This window comes from Choloepus didactylus, chromosome 9 (assembly GCF_015220235.1).
Source record: "Choloepus didactylus isolate mChoDid1 chromosome 9, mChoDid1.pri, whole genome shotgun sequence".
NCBI classification, from domain to species: Eukaryota; Metazoa; Chordata; class Mammalia; order Pilosa; family Megalonychidae; genus Choloepus; species Choloepus didactylus.
This window is the reverse complement of record NC_051315.1, coordinates 88816839-88833470: the sequence shown is the minus strand read 5'-3', so window position 1 is coordinate 88833470 and position 16632 is coordinate 88816839. Positions and strand designations below refer to the sequence as shown.

At 34.9% G+C, this 16632-nt stretch overlaps 1 protein-coding gene across 3 annotated transcripts in view; it reads left to right on the top strand.

The window, feature by feature from the left end:
* Positions 1–12034, top strand: part of SF3B1 (splicing factor 3b subunit 1) — a 31816-nt gene extending 19782 nt beyond the window's left edge. For 2 of the 3 annotated variants that reach the window (XM_037849148.1, XM_037849149.1), the window contains 16 exons: positions 1543–1740; positions 1840–1941; positions 2481–2660; positions 3324–3410; positions 3541–3811; positions 4116–4261; positions 4367–4513; positions 4670–4795; positions 5063–5284; positions 5609–5791; positions 5879–5990; positions 7429–7549; positions 7868–7999; positions 9073–9345; positions 11031–11247; positions 11556–12034. In XM_037849148.1, coding sequence (XP_037705076.1) covers positions 1543–1740; positions 1840–1941; positions 2481–2660; positions 3324–3410; positions 3541–3811; positions 4116–4261; positions 4367–4513; positions 4670–4795; positions 5063–5284; positions 5609–5791; positions 5879–5990; positions 7429–7549; positions 7868–7999; positions 9073–9345; positions 11031–11247; positions 11556–11714 — 2676 coding nt within the window. In that variant the 3' untranslated portion in view covers positions 11715–12034. Of the gene's footprint in view, positions 1–1542; positions 1741–1839; positions 1942–2480; positions 2661–3323; positions 3411–3540; positions 3812–4115; positions 4262–4366; positions 4514–4669; positions 4796–5062; positions 5285–5608; positions 5792–5878; positions 5991–6965; positions 7037–7428; positions 7550–7867; positions 8000–9072; positions 9346–11030; positions 11248–11555 lie in introns of those variants that run through there. The other variant, XR_005218753.1, reaches the window with a different exon arrangement.
* Positions 12035–16632: the final 4598 nt, after the last annotated feature.

Here is a 16632-nt window from a genome sequence, read left to right as displayed (position 1 = left end):
TTTCTAGGGCCCCATGAACCATACTTTAAGAACGGCTGTCTTAGGGGTGTGGAAAAGCTTGTTGATCCAATTTACCAAGTCTCAGGTTTAAGCTCACATTAGAACATGGTTATTCTACTTGATGCCTCACAAGATTTTGTATATTTAAGTTCATGGATTGCCAATAAACACAAAGGCGATTCATCCTTCACCTTGAAGTTTATTTTGAATTACAGAGTTTTCTAGGTACCTGGCACTCATGGAGTATTGCTGGTCTAGAGGTAGTTCGTGTTCATATAGTTAATGTCCTAGTCAGGGTTGGAACCTAATTTATCTGATGGCTTTTACAGAGTTTTTTCTGCTAATGGCCTGTTGTTTTTCACGGTTTGTGTGTGTGTGTGTACGTGTACGTGTATGTACATGTTTTCCTGTTAGGTTTGCCTTGGAGTATTTATTTCAAGAATGCATGAATTTCTGCATTTTAACTTCTTATAGCCTCCATAATGCTGTGGGTATACAAAACCTGCTATTAACTGACAACTTAGTATTACACTGACTTCCTGAGTGACACTTTGTCAATTGTAGTTATTGATATATTGATGGATATAAAAATTAGTAGACCTTTAAGACCTTAATTTGTGAGTAATACCAGAGAATTTGATTGACTTTGATTTCATAGGCCTCCCATCTATAGAATAAATTTCCATTTTTTCAAAATGATTGGTTAGTGGTCCTTAATGATGTATATGTTAACATATGGAAATAATTGGATAACGAAGTATAGATAAGCACCAGCATATATATATTTAACATGGTTTAGTCTTTGTTCTAATATATACTTTTAGACACAACAGTTTAGACTTATTGGGGAAAACTTGTACAGGTTTATTGACATGCCCTGGAAGTTTTATTAAAATGAATCTGATACCAGTTTTATAAAAACATCCTATAGAAATCCTTTTGTTTTTAATACTGTGGTTTGAAATCTATAATTGGTTTTGCAAAAGATTAAGCTGTGTATAATGTACAGGGCTTTGGGTAAATATTTATTTTTTAGTTTTTTTCTTTTTCCATTTAACTCAGTTTTGTAGTGTTAGGCTTAATATTAAGATTTGCTGTTACAGTGTAGGGGTTATTGTGAAAGCTGTTTCACTTTAATAGTAACTAACCTTTTATGTGTTACATATGTACACCTTGCAAGCTCATTTCCATTTATATGAATATTTTTAAGTTTTTTATGATTTGAAATGTTGGCTTTCAGTGTTTGAAAGTGATTTGAATTTTATAAATATGATTCATTAATCTCTGTGTTTCCCCCCAGTCCTAATACATTTGCTTTGAATTTTATTTCAAAGTGGATGGAAATATGATCTTTGTCATACATATTTTAAAACTTCTGGATAAGATTGAAAAGCAGAATAGGTGCTAATCTTGTCCCTGAGCAAGCAAAAACCTTCCTAGCTACTTTCTAAAATATTTTAAGTGTAAATGTTAATCACTGTGTTATTCCTTAATTAATCCACAAAGTCAAGAAAATCCTAACCTGTCTTTTAATTGTATTAGGTACTTCCCCCTCCTGCTGGTTATGTTCCTATTCGAACTCCAGCTCGAAAGCTAACAGCAACTCCAACACCTTTGGGCGGTATGACTGGTTTCCACATGCAGACTGAAGATAGAACTATGAAAAGTGTTAATGATCAACCATCTGGAAATCTTCCATTTTTAAAACCTGATGATATTCAGTACTTTGATAAACTATTGGTAAGTGGTGATAACAGAAACAAAATAATATGTTTTGTTTGGGAGTTAAAAATCATAGTATATCAGCGCACCTTTAATTTTTTTTCTTTTTACTATTAGGTTGATGTTGATGAATCAACACTTAGTCCAGAAGAGCAAAAAGAGAGAAAAATAATGAAGTTGCTTTTAAAAATTAAGAATGGAACACCTCCGATGAGAAAGGTGAGTACCAGTTCATTAAATCATTATGTTCTTTATATTTTTATGTTTAGAAATTTATAAATAAAGCCTTTATCTTTACCACAAACTGAGCATGAAGGAAAGAGAGATGCAGTGTGAAGGTTTTAGCTTTTTAATCAGAGATTTTTGTTCTTGATAAAGTTATTGGAAAATGGGTTTTTCCATTTTGTCAAGGCCTTTAAAATATGTTTAAGACTCTAAAGTAATTAGTGGGATTATGTGGGGGAGTTGTAATAGTATTTTTATGTGGCTGGAAGAAGGGAGCCTTTTTAGGGGAAATTAAGGAATTTTATACCTCTGATTCCATTGTTCTAAATTACTCATGAAGTTATCTGAAAAACATTGGACTTTTATCACAGCAGGCAAACTTAAGAGACTTTAGAGTAATTTTGTTGTGGAGCGAACTCATGCTACTCTGTAAAATGTTTGTGATGTGTACACTAAAATATTAACTTACAGAAAATACAGGGGAATTTGCTCATTCAAAATGCTTGGTTTTAACTTGTACTTTTTCCCCCCAGGCTGCATTGCGTCAAATTACTGATAAAGCTCGTGAATTTGGAGCTGGTCCTTTGTTTAATCAGATTCTTCCTTTACTGATGTCTCCTACACTTGAGGATCAAGAACGTCATTTACTTGTGAAAGTTATTGATAGAATATTATACAAACTTGATGACCTAGTTCGTCCATATGTACACAAGGTTTGTTGTTCTTCTCAAATAGTGTTTCTAATGGTTTGATTTTTTTATCAGTTTATGCCTGTGTATTTGTGCATTAAAAATTAAAAAAAAAAATAACTGATGCTATAAATTCACAGTAGAAAGGAAGTGTTCACCCTGTTGCAAGCCTAGTTCACTGGTGTTAAATTTGCATAACCTTCCAGACCTTTATCTTTGCTTAAGCATACATATATACATATAAATATATGTATATATAGGTTTAACTTTTTGCTGTCTTTTACCATAATGGGTTTGTATTGTATGTTTTCATTTACTTTATTGCCATTAGACTTGGATGAGAAAAGATAGATATCTATGCCATGCTCTTTAATGTTAAGCCTCTTTTGCTGATGTAATTATTATGTTAGAATTGCAAAATGCAGGTAGTTGTGTAGGATTTTTGTTTGTTTGTTATTCTCCCTTTAAATATTGATTATTTGTTAGCCTGTGTGCTTAGTGCTTGCTCCAAATTTCCATCTGTATCTCGGATTTGGGATTCTGTAATTAAAATTCTTAAACAAGATGTCCCTTGATTAACAAAGTCCTGGTAATGATTATTTTTCTGCATGTATTTAATTCTGTTACATGAGCTTAGCATCAGTTACTGTGAAAATGTAGTTCTTTTCTCTTTTTTCTCTTCCTTAGATCCTTGTGGTCATTGAACCACTGTTGATTGATGAAGATTACTATGCTAGAGTGGAAGGCCGAGAGATTATTTCTAATTTGGCAAAGGTATTTACATTAAATTTCTGGAGGAGAAAGTTTTATTTCTGTTGGTGGGATTATTTGATTGTAGGAGGAAATGGTTGAGGGTTAATGTTAACAATTCGTAACTGTCCTAACATTTTTCTTCTCCTTTTAGGCAGCTGGTCTGGCTACTATGATCTCTACCATGAGACCTGATATAGATAACATGGATGAGTATGTCCGTAACACAACAGCTAGAGCTTTTGCTGTTGTAGCCTCTGCCCTGGGCATTCCTTCTTTATTGCCCTTCTTAAAAGCTGTATGCAAAAGCAAGAAGTCCTGGCAAGCAAGACACACTGGTATTAAGATTGTACAGCAAATAGCTATTCTTATGGGCTGTGCCATCTTGCCACATCTCAGAAGTTTAGTTGAAATCATTGAGCATGGTAAGTTATAATATAACTTTTCTTCTTTCATAAGACCATCCTGAAATTTGGGCTACCATTTTGTGGAAATAAGTGAAAAGGCTTTACTTACATAAATACCATGTAATATATTTTCTGATGGGGTTTGTAATGCCTAACAGGTAGTGGTTCATATTTTTAACCATGTATTATACTTGTCTAATGTGAACAATTTCTGCAGTTCATGTTTTTGACTAGAACTTAGATATGTTGCTAAATTCAAAGGCATTTTGGAAATTTAGATACTGGTGGTACTCAGTTAAAACTTCTGTGTTTGGATTTATAGGTCTTGTGGATGAGCAGCAGAAAGTTCGGACCATTAGTGCTTTGGCTATTGCTGCCTTGGCTGAAGCAGCAACTCCTTATGGTATTGAATCTTTTGATTCTGTGTTAAAGCCTTTGTGGAAGGGTATCCGCCAACACAGAGGAAAGGTAGATCTACAAATTAGATTTTATTTTTCTTTTGATTTCTACCATTAAAATTAAGACTCCTTAAATCTAATTTACTAAAGTGTGTATTTTTTTATTTTAAAATAGGGCCTGGCCGCTTTCTTAAAGGCTATTGGTTATCTTATTCCTCTCATGGATGCAGAGTACGCCAACTATTATACTAGAGAAGTGATGTTAATTCTTATTCGAGAATTCCAGTCTCCTGATGAAGAAATGAAGAAAATTGTGTTGAAGGTAATTGTTTCAGATTATTGTTGTTCCACATTTGTTCTTCTAAAAATAGGTTTGTTTCATGGCTCAAAGAATTTTGAAGCTTAAATAAAAAAAACTTGTGGTACACCAATGCTGTATTTGATTTATTATTGATTTATTAACTGTCTTTTAAACTAGGTGGTAAAGCAGTGTTGTGGAACAGATGGTGTAGAAGCAAACTACATTAAAACAGAGATTCTTCCTCCTTTTTTTAAACATTTTTGGCAACACAGAATGGCTTTGGATAGAAGAAATTATCGACAGGTAAGTTTTTATTGTAAAAAGTATTTTTTAAAATTGTTTTTTTAACTAATTTAGTCAAGTTGAATGCATGTCACCTGTATTTTTGCCCTAACAGCTCGTATCTGTTTGCTTATATAAAGAGATGGATTTTAGTCAACAAGTAACTGTCATTTTGATTTTACATTCTAATTTAAATACTCAACTGTGAATTGGCAGCTTTGTCTAGTAAATTAAATGCCATACATGGATATAATTTAACTTAAAGTTCATTTTTTTTTCTCTTTTTAGTTAGTTGATACTACTGTGGAGTTGGCAAACAAAGTGGGAGCAGCAGAGATTATATCCAGAATTGTGGATGATCTGAAAGATGAAGCTGAACAGTACAGAAAGATGGTGATGGAGACTATTGAGAAAATTATGGGCAATTTAGGAGCAGCAGATATTGATCATAAACTTGAGGAACAACTGATTGATGGTATTCTTTATGCTTTCCAAGAACAGACTACAGAGGTAATAATAATTATGCCAATTTGCCACTTACTTTCATATCTGTAGAAAAGCATATGACTTTTCAAGCAAAGGTTAACTATAAAAAATAATTGAATTTGAAACAGTTTTTAAAATGGTCACTTTTTCTCTTAGTTGTTTACCACTAAATAGTCTTCTTCCTCAAATTTCTAGATTTGATTTTTTTTTTTTTGTAAGAGAGTGATATTTAGATGATTGGGAAAAGTTGACTATTTAGCATATCTCAACTGTTCAGTCTACAAAGAGACCAAATTTTAGTTCCTAATGAATATAGTTCTTAAATCTAACTTAGCTTTTCTTTTTCAGGACTCAGTAATGTTGAATGGCTTTGGCACAGTGGTTAATGCTCTTGGCAAACGAGTCAAACCATACTTGCCTCAGATCTGTGGTACAGTTTTGTGGCGCTTAAATAACAAATCAGCAAAAGTTAGGCAACAGGCAGCTGACTTGATCTCCCGAACTGCTGTTGTCATGAAGACTTGTCAGGAGGTAATATTTTGCACCAGATTCTTATTTTTTCAACAAATAGTTTAATATGAACAACAGTATTTTATAACATTGTTTCTTTTATTGTAGGAAAAATTGATGGGGCACTTGGGTGTTGTTTTGTATGAGTATTTGGGTGAAGAGTACCCTGAAGTACTGGGCAGCATTCTTGGAGCTCTGAAGGCCATTGTAAATGTGATAGGTATGGAATTTGATGGTCATATGAGAGTTTTTTTTTGTTTTGATTTTTTAACTTTTTTTTTTTTTACAAGTAAAATATAAAATCATATTTAGGAGGTGGGTAATGATTTCTGATACTTTTTTTTTTTAAACATTTTAGGATTGTATTGGGGGTGTCAAAGTTTTCTCTCACAAAATTCTTATATTTTTCTTTAAAGAGAAAAAAAGCCAAGTTTATGACTCGTAAGAGGTGGGAGTAGTTACAACTCAAAAACTTAGAAGTTAGGGAAGAGAGGACCTTAGTAGAAATAGCTTCTTAGCAGGAATATATCCTGTAACTCTTGGGGCAGGGGAAAGAGAAAGTTTTATAAAAAATATGTATTTACTCAACCATGAGTTAGTAAGTGATTCTAGCAGATTTTTGTTTGCTGTCAAGTTCATGGAACATAACCAGGGAGAAAAGTTAATTGATCAAGTTATTATCTCATCTTTATTTAAACCCAAATCTTTCACACTATCCGTTCTGTTTCCTAACCTGATGTTAAAACATAAGCATATAACAAAATGATCCTGGTGATGGAGAGCAAAGCTTTTATTCTTTTAGAGCGAACAAATGGTCTCTTGTATTTAATCCTGTGTTGTAACTGAAGATAACTATTGTCCAGAGTAACTCCTGCAGGGTGTAGAGGGGCTAAATGGTCAGAATAGTTGGCTGTGATAGCCACTGTTTTGTTTAGTTTGCCCCCACTTTAGTAAAGGGTTTTTATGGAATTCATAAACAGATAATCCCCAATTTCCACCCAGCTCTATATTTGAAGATAGCTGCTTGCCAAAAATCAGTTATGTGACCATTTGTTGGATGCTGATTTGCAGGAAGTTGGAAACTGTATGCTTTGTCAGGGAAACATGGGAAAAGCAATGGAGAGAGAATCAGAGCAAGCAGTTTTAGTTAGAGCAAGAGTCCCTACCAGCTGCCTCCTTTTTTCTCTCTTCATAGGTGTAAATACCATCCAAGTATGCCCTGCCATTGCAGGGAGACTGGAGATCTGTTTGTTTTGCAGTTAAAGGGTAAGGGGGCCCTTTCTGGAAAATTTTGCTTTAATTTACATGCCTGCCTCTGGCTTACATAGTTGTCTTTGGCCGGAACATGAAGTTGTCCCCATATTCAAATGTCAGTCACAAATACATTTCAAAACCAAATAAAACTTTTTTTGTTGTTAAATATCCATCATTTAAAAAATCACTTCACTAATTTCTTTCGTTTCTGTGCGTAATCAGAAGTTAATAAAAAGTTAAAAACACTTCTGAGTCTGGTCAGAATCTGGGGCTCTCTTTCCATAGGTAGCTCTAAGTTTATATTTATGACTAGTTGTGTGTATTAAATTGCTAAGTAAAAGGAAAAATGAGCAAAAGTTGCAGTTCAAATATTAATTGATAGTTTGTCGACTTCTATTAAATAGGTATGCATAAGATGACCCCACCAATTAAAGATCTGTTGCCTAGACTCACCCCCATCTTAAAGAACAGGCATGAAAAAGTACAAGAAAATTGTATTGATCTTGTTGGACGTATTGCTGACAGGTAAACAATTGTCTAAACATTTTTATAAGCAGTGTCTGTTTTTAATTTTAGCCTCTTTTTACTCATCACAGTTGACTTAGTGTTGCTGATGTAAATATGTATGCTCAGGCCTTCTTGTATTAATATTTTCTGTGTAATTTCTATTTGGATGGTAATGGGAGGTGGTAATATGGTTTTAAGACTATTAGCATTTATTGAAGAGTAGTAGTAATTTTATTTAATATTTTAAAGGAGTTATAATCGTGTTCTGAGAACATAATTTCCAAATTTGCCTTTTAAAACTTTGTCACAGAAATTAAATTTTACTTTTTAAATTAGGGGAGCTGAATATGTGTCTGCAAGAGAGTGGATGAGGATTTGCTTTGAGCTTTTAGAGCTCTTAAAAGCTCACAAAAAAGCTATCCGTAGAGCCACAGTCAACACATTTGGTTATATTGCAAAGGCCATTGGGTGAGTATCATTTTCATTTTTTTTTTTGTTACTTTGTAATAAACCCATTGTAGTATTGCAAAAATGCTTCCATATCTATAGAGATTTCTTTGAGGGATGGTATGAGTAATGGAGTTGAGAAAGCACTTCATTTAACCACTAACCTTCTAGTTTTTTAAAGTTTTTCTTAAAGTTTCCTTTAAAAATATTTTGAAATATTTGGAAGTAGCAAATTTTACCATGCCCAGAATAATTTCAAATTTTTGTTCTTTTTAAGTTATTGCTTAAAATGTTAAGGCTAGTTGTTAATATCATAATCAGCACAATTCGAGTCTCAAAAATGGTTTATGTGGTTTTAAAATATTACTTTAGGGGAACTCTTTGGTTATTTGCTTCCACTCCATCAGAACGAAACTGGGAGAAACTGTTATTGTAGGAAATGGGATACTACCTGTGGTTTAGTAACTAAGAAAATGTTTTCAAGAAATGCAACATAAAAAAAGTCAGATTAATTAAGTAGAGTTTTCCTCCTGTTTCCCCCACTCCTTCCTCTCTTACTGGTAGGCAGTTATATTTGTTTCAGTGGTAATGTAGGGAAGAAAATGGCAAGTAGCTGCTCAGGCTTTTTAGCCTCAAAGTCCCTCTTAAATTTGTGGCAAAATAAATGGCTTTAAAAGTAAAGGTATGTGGGAGGGAAGATAAGAAAAGGAAAACAGGTTTTGTATGTTTAGGGCATGAGAGACCACAATGGTATTACCACCTCATAGGTTGCCTTTAGTTCCGGTGCTGATGTTTTGACTGTTCAAAGAATTATTCAATTTGAATATTTAATTAAATTTCTTTACATTTTAGAAAATGTAAGTAAAGATGGAAAGTTACATTTGAAAGTGAATCCATTTGAATTAACTTTTTTTAAAACTGACGAAATAAATTCTTAAGAAACAATGCCAGTGACTTAATAGTATTGCATTTTATCAGCAAATTATTTAGTTCCAGTAATTACTTACCATAAAGTTCTATTCTTTTGCATTTTTTGTTTCCTCTGAAAAAATTTTAACTTGTAATCTGACAGTTCGCTAACTTTTTTTTTTCAGCCCTCATGATGTATTGGCTACACTTTTAAACAACCTCAAAGTTCAGGAAAGGCAGAACAGAGTTTGTACCACTGTAGCAATAGCCATTGTTGCCGAAACGTGTTCACCTTTCACAGTACTCCCTGCCTTAATGAATGAATACAGAGTTCCTGAATTGAATGTTCAAAATGGAGTGTTAAAATCACTTTCCTTCTTGTTTGAATATATTGGTGAAATGGGAAAGGACTACATTTATGCTGTAACACCATTACTTGAAGATGCTTTAATGGATAGGTAAGTGACTCAAGTTAAATGCAGGAAAAGCATTATGTCTTCCTTCATTTTGGAACTTACTGAAGTAAATGTTAGATGACTTGTCTGTTGTGATACATTTAAAGGGAGACTTTAGTCTGGATTGTTATTCATCTGTAAATGACTGTTACGATCAAATAATGCACATGCTATTAGTGGTTCCCAAGGTTTCCTGTTCCAAGTTTTCCCCACCCCCATATAACCCCCCTTTAAGACTAAAATACATTTTGTAATTGGTTAACTTTCGTCTTAAAACTTAAGTCAGTTAGAGGAAGTGATGAGCATGAGGTAAGAGACTTGGTACTTTTTAGCTTTTTATTAAAGTGAAATAAAGATTTCTGTTCCGTTAGGCTTTTTGAATTACCGAACAGAGCCACCTATTCCCATTGCAGGCGCCCAGTTATTCACTAGGTGACCACATAAACAATATTACTTGAGTTATTTGATAGTCAGGTTTCTTATGCCTTCAACCATCTCTACTGACATGTAGCCTTGAACACAACAGTAACTGAGGAAAGTGTAAGGAAAAGATCAAGGCCCAAGTAGAAAGGGAAAGGACTTTTGCTGGCCCTTCATTTTCCTAGGAGCCCCATTCACTTATTTCTGTGTACAGATTAAACTTACTCATTAGTAACCTTTCAGCAGGGAGACTTGACAGGATTTGGTAAGTTATCAGAAGATATGTGTGCAAGACGATGGGGACAGAATAAGAGTTAGGCTCTGTAAAAGCCTCACCATCTGTGGGTGAGTAAAATGGGGGTATATCACCCTTGCATCATATTCTTCAGTGAGCTCTGCCTGAGCACCACATGCAATCGTTGACGTATGACTTGCAGTTAACAGTTATGTTCTGTTTGCTAATCAGTTGTAGTATTAACTTCATCAAAAAAATAATTAAATGTAAAGAAATACTGCTTTAGTTGGACAGTTTATTAATGAGGTGAAACACTGCTTCACTATAATGCTGAATAGATTAGACATTATAATAAAATCAGAGAAAACTAGATGCTAGTAAGTTACAAGTATTTTTTCTTACACCTTTGAGGGTAGAGAGTGAAATGATTTTTATGTCTATCACAGACCTCAGTGTGTCATTTGATGCTTGGACTCAGTTGTCTAATTGTGGAGTGAATTAATTCACTGATTTGTCATAAACATAAGTTCAGTTAACATAGGGTACGATCATTTCTGTAGATTTGAAAAAAGTATTGCCCCTCTGTTCCTCTCCCCAAATTGTGTTCTTCTTGAATGAAATTTAAAATTTGGAGGGAAAGGGATTTAATTTTGTTAGTTATCTATTATATATGGTATCAAAGATTTCAAATTTATAGAGCTAAAGTGAAATATTACTTTTAATTACTCCTATGTAAGAGTCATGAATTCCTTCTCAGTAGCATATTAAAATGTGCAGTGCTTTGAGTTCTTTGCTCATATTCCTTTTAAAGGTTAATTAGAAAATATGGCTTATTCTTCAGCCATAGTAAGGATTGAGTCATTAAAGCAAAAGTTCTCAAGTAGAATGTATTATTCATTTTAAAGGATAGTGTTATGATAACTCTGCATTTATTCAGTGCACTGAAAGATAATTTAATTTCTAATGGGCAGGTGAATATTTCCTGTGAAACTAACTTTATCTTAACAAAGAAGATTTTTTTCCTCCATTACAGGGACCTTGTACACAGACAGACAGCTAGTGCGGTGGTGCAGCACATGTCACTTGGGGTTTATGGATTTGGTTGTGAAGATTCACTTAATCACTTGCTGAACTATGTGTGGCCCAATGTGTTTGAGACATCTCCGCATGTGATTCAGGCAGTTATGGGAGCCCTAGAGGGCCTGAGAGTTGCAATTGGACCATGTAGAATGTTGCAGTATTGTTTACAGGTAAGTTGAAGGTTTTAAAAGATTACTCAGTGGGATAAGTAATTTAGTTTAATGTGTTGAATTAAGTCACTGTTCCTAATATCAGTAGATTATGTTGTGCCAAATGGGGAAACAGTTGTGGAGTGAAGTGGGGTGAGGGTAGGGGGAAGAGGGGGGTTTGATTCCCACTGCAGTTTTGTGGAGTTGTCATGTTTTTTCCTCTTCAAGGGAAGTGTTATGAATTATATCTTTACAGGTTGTTTCTTAATTGTGTTATGGTTATGTATGTTTTTTAAAATTGAAATACTGTAACTTTTCAATTATTCTAGGGTCTGTTTCACCCAGCCAGGAAAGTCAGAGATGTGTATTGGAAAATTTACAACTCTATCTACATTGGTTCACAGGATGCTCTCATAGCACATTACCCACGAATCTACAATGATGATAAGAATACCTATATTCGTTATGAACTTGACTATATCTTATAATTTGTTTTGTGTTTAATGCACAGCTGTTTCACACCTTAAACTTGCTTCAATTTGGTGATGTAAACTTTTAAACATTGCAGATCAGTATAGTACTGGTCATAGAGGAAGAGCTAGAAATCCAGTAGCATGATTTTTAAAAACCTGTCTTTGTTTTTGATGTTAAACAGTAAATGCCAGTAGTGACCAGGAATACAGTGATTACACACACTATATTGGAGGGATTTCATTTTTAATTCATGTTTATGAAGATTTAGAATTCATTCCTTGTGTTTAAAGGGAATGTTTAATTGAGAAATAAACCTTTGTGTACAAAATGCTAATTTGTGTGTGTTTTTTGAACATGACTTGTAAACTGAGGAACAAAGTATTGGTTTGTGTAGAATAAGTGGCTTAATTTCATTTTCTGTTACTTGGTTTATAGAAAGTAGTTAAAAAGAATGCTAACTATATGAAGTGATGACGTCTTTGTCAAAAGTAATAGAAACCCGTTGTTCTGTTAATAATGGCAATGAGAAGATTAGCCTTGGGACCATTTACCACAAACTAGCACAGCCGTTCCGTCATCATAGAAAAATAACATTTTTGCTGAACTGTCTTGAAAATATTATTTTGCACTTATAGCGCCTTTCATCCTTGATTTCTCAAAATGCTTTACAAACATGTTTGATTACAAACGAAATGATTCAAGTCGTGTTCAACTCTTGACAAGGGTGCGTTTAGAAATTGGGCAAGGTGCTTCATAGCTGGTTTCTACTTAGTGGAGTGAGGCTACCTAGGTAATACTCATAGAATAAGAAGACAATCTTTGGGCACTTTCCCATGTCATAAGCCAATACTCAATCATGCATTCAACAAATACCAGCTGAGCACCCACTGTATGCAAGCCACTGTGCTTAGGTGCAGGGAATGCAAAGGTGCCTATGACTTGCTCCTTACCCTTGACAAATGCAGTGTAATGGAAAAGGGGGAGTAGTCACATACCACTTAAGTACTGTGGTATTACACAATAGCAGCAGCTAAAATGGCTAGGTTTGATTCGTTTTGCATACAGTAATTAAATAAATTAATCTATAAATGTTGAGCATAAACTGAAATACCATTTAATTCTAGAGGAATCAAAGATTAAAGCAGTACTTGGTATTTAGGTATATTTCAGCTTTTCTAAATTTTATGGCCAAAAATTTCTTAGTTTTAGTCTTTTATTCATAGGTGTTTTGTTTTGTCTCCCTATGTTAGTACTTCTGTGAACTCTAGTGGAAAATGAGATTGTGCTTCAGTGTTAGCACACGAGGCTTCCACTGTAAGTAAATTGCTTATACTGGAACGAGGAAGTTTGTGTTTCGTACTATTAATACTTGGAGCTCTGTTTTGGTAGCTTAGATGGTAAACTAATTGGCTGACTTCTAGAAAATTGACTTTGGACAGTAGTTGACTCTCCACTCAGAATGTGTAACTTTTTATTCCTTCTTTAACATAACTTTCTGACAACATCTGTCAGTGTGCAGAAAATTTAAACAACTTCCAATTCCAAAACCATCTCTCTGTTCTTAGAAGTTTTCATAATAGTAGATTCCATGTAACTTTAAATCTTGCTGTTCTCTATAGTTGAGGTCAAGTGACCCTCTTTAATTACCTGATCATGAGAATTGAGGAACATAATTAAATTTCAAAGCCAAAATTTGGGAAATTTTAGTTATATTTTCAATTCTGGTAGTTGAATCGCTTTAGTTTGCTTGGACCACAGCTATATTTGGAAAATGGCTTTTTTATAGTGGCAGAGTGGAACAAAGGAGAGTACTACACCTTAAGTGACTTTTTACTGATGCAAATAATTTAGGATAGAGAGGTGAGGGCAATTTAGGATAGAGAGGTGAGGGCAATACTGAAGGCTATGACCTTAAAAATTGGGACCAAATAGAGTCTCACAGATATTTGAATTATATGCTTATTGAATAAGGAAAGCATTTTGTGATATACTTACGTGAAAGACGCTATGTGGACTTTTAACTGTCTTCTTTCAAAGACTTTTTCTTTTGCACTTTCTTCTGGTGTTTCTTAAAGCCAAACTTTAAACAGGAAGAAATTAATGTTCTTAAGGGGACCGAGGGTGGGTTTTTCTGTGGGCTTTTGTTGGTTTTTCTGTGGGCCATTGCCCTCCAATGGAATCGATCTCTTTGGCTGTTTGATTTTTTTCATATTGTATTTTTAAAATTTGTTGTATGGTGCCCTGTGAGCATCAAGTACCACCAGATGAATAAAACTTATTATATCTAAAGTCTTAGCCCAATTTTTAATCTTAGTTGACTCTTGCTACCACACTACATTGTTGTGGTTGTGCTGTTATAATAATATTGAATTCTTTGGGTTTTCTGAACAAGGGAACTTGATGTTGAAAAACTGAAGAACTTTTTCTTCATTAAAAACAAACTGTAAAAGGACAGTTGCAGCTATATAGGTTCATTTGGTTCTTTGGTTTCCAGTGCCTCTTAAATCCCATAAGGTTAAAAGAAGCAGAAACTACAGCTATCCCAGAGTTCCTCAGAATTGTTGACACTTAGGGCCACAGAATTCTTTATTGTGGGGGGCTGTCCTCTCTGTTGTAGAATGTTGAGCAGCATCCCTGGTCTATACCCACTGGATCCCCATAGTACTCCCCGCCCTCATTTTGAACAACAAAAATACCTCCAGACGTTGCTGAATGTCTCTAGGAAGGCAACACCATCCTTGATTGAGAGCCTTTGAGCTATCCTCAGACCATCGTTTAGGCAAAGACTCTCATGTCTGGTAAAATTAAAGTATTTAATTTCAAGCAGCAATTGCCTGGAAAGTGGCCAGAAATATTATTTAGCAAATACTTAGACACCTACCTAGGGAAAAGCTCAGCATAGGTCCTGGGAAGCTAGATCTACAAAAGCATAAGATGTTGACTCTTCTCTGGCCCTCAGAGCATCTTAGGACACATAGCCAGGTGTGCTGCACAGGGTCAGTAGTGCCAGTAGTGACCCAGTGCTTCACTTGGAGTCCTGGGGTTCACACCTTTGAGCTGACGAGAGGTGGGGTGATGGTTGGAGGAGGACACCAGGCAAAGCATGAAGGCCCTTTTTTCCCCCTTTTAAGAAATTTGGATTTTACATTGAGGCAATGGGGAGCCATAGAAAGAACTTAAGGTGATTTGATGGAGAATTTAGGTTTGCAAGACAGTCAAAATTTGCTGACAGGAGGAAGTAAGTGTAAACTATGGAGGAGAATGTAGGACGGTGACATCTCTAGTGTTCATGCTAGAAAAACCTAAGTTTTAAAATGTATTCTTTATAGTTTATTATTTTGTAAATTCTAAAATGATTATAAATGGATGAATAGATTGGCTTTCACGACCTGACTAATAAAGTTTTTCTGGAAGGAAATTTTTAACAATGTAGTGGTCTCAGGCTCTGGGGATTAAGTCTGAGGTGTTTGTTATCCTAGACTATCTTTGACCTTGGGATGGGAAAAAACTTGGCGTTTTAAATTGTTTATTTACCTCCCTCCCCCAATTAAAAAAAATAACAAATATTGGAAAAGTTGAAAGGATGGTACAGTCAACTCTTGTATATCCCCAGCTAAATTCAACAATTAGAATTTTGCTACATTTGTTCTCTCTATAAAAAATAGTTATTAAGTAGTGTAATTTCGTGAACCAATTTCCAGTCTGTGTGAGCTGAAGAGAAATTTGGGATTTATAAAACAGAAAAGGAGGTTGATAAAGCAAATAACTGCTTAAATGATTTTTTTATAAGCTAAGAAGGGGTGGAAGTCAGGGCACAGATAGGGATTTTCTTGGACAGGAAGAGGAACATCTTTCGCTGACTCCATAAGGAAGAAGATACGGTAGGGTGTAGGCACATAAAGTGGTTCATGACATGGCTGAGCGTACCAAAATATAAAAGGTTTCCTGGTATTTTAGAGACACAGACATAAGTGAGAAAAATCAGACTTGTGAAAAATTTAAAGGTCCAGGCCCAAAAAGATCCAAAAAATGTACCCCAACCCTGAACTGGTGTCTCTCTTATGTAACTGAAAAACATGGATGCTTTGCATGGTTTTGATCACAGAGGCAAAATATGATTTGCATGTTTGGTAAGAAAACCACTTAGCACCGATTGGATCACCAAGGAAGGACTGGTCATGGGGCACACATCTAGGTCATTGCTACAACTTGTGGTCTGGAGATCAGCCCCAATGTCACTTGGAGCTTTTTAGATAGGTGAATTCTTAGGCTCCACCTCAGTACTCCTGAAAGAGAATCTCCGTTTTAATAAGATCCCCAGGTGAGTCATATGTACAGTAAACTTTGAGAAACAGTGGTCTAGGACATGGCTAAATTTTCAATGTAATGATATGGTTATAGAGAGGCAGAAGTGCCTATAAACAAGTGGTCCTATAGATACAGACAACCAAGAGATGGGTTAAAACATCCCCAGGGAGGTACTTTGCCAACACCTGGGTGGAATTAAAAGCGAAGGATCAAAAAGAAAGATTTAACTTTTGAATAAAATCAATTGCTTTTGCCAGTAGGACTGGTCAGGTCAATGTAGTTAATACACCTCACAGGTGTATGTTCATGTTGCTTCTCTTGCTACTCGATATTGCTGGTTGGAGCACAATGCACTGGAAGAGATAGAGACTCAGGGTCTGGTATGAACTGGCCTGGGGCTGGGACCAGACAGCCTGTTCCCAGAGGGAAGACTAGAAAGGGAAATCAACATAGTACAGGCTTGCCAGTTGACCCTGGAGTCTTGGATTTATAACCTGGATATGCCACTTGTTGGTTGTGTGACCTTGAACAAATGATTTGACCCATCTATGTTTCAGTTCCCTAATATTTAGAATCGGAATAATAGTACCCACCTCATTAATTGGTGGTTCTTGTGAAGATTAA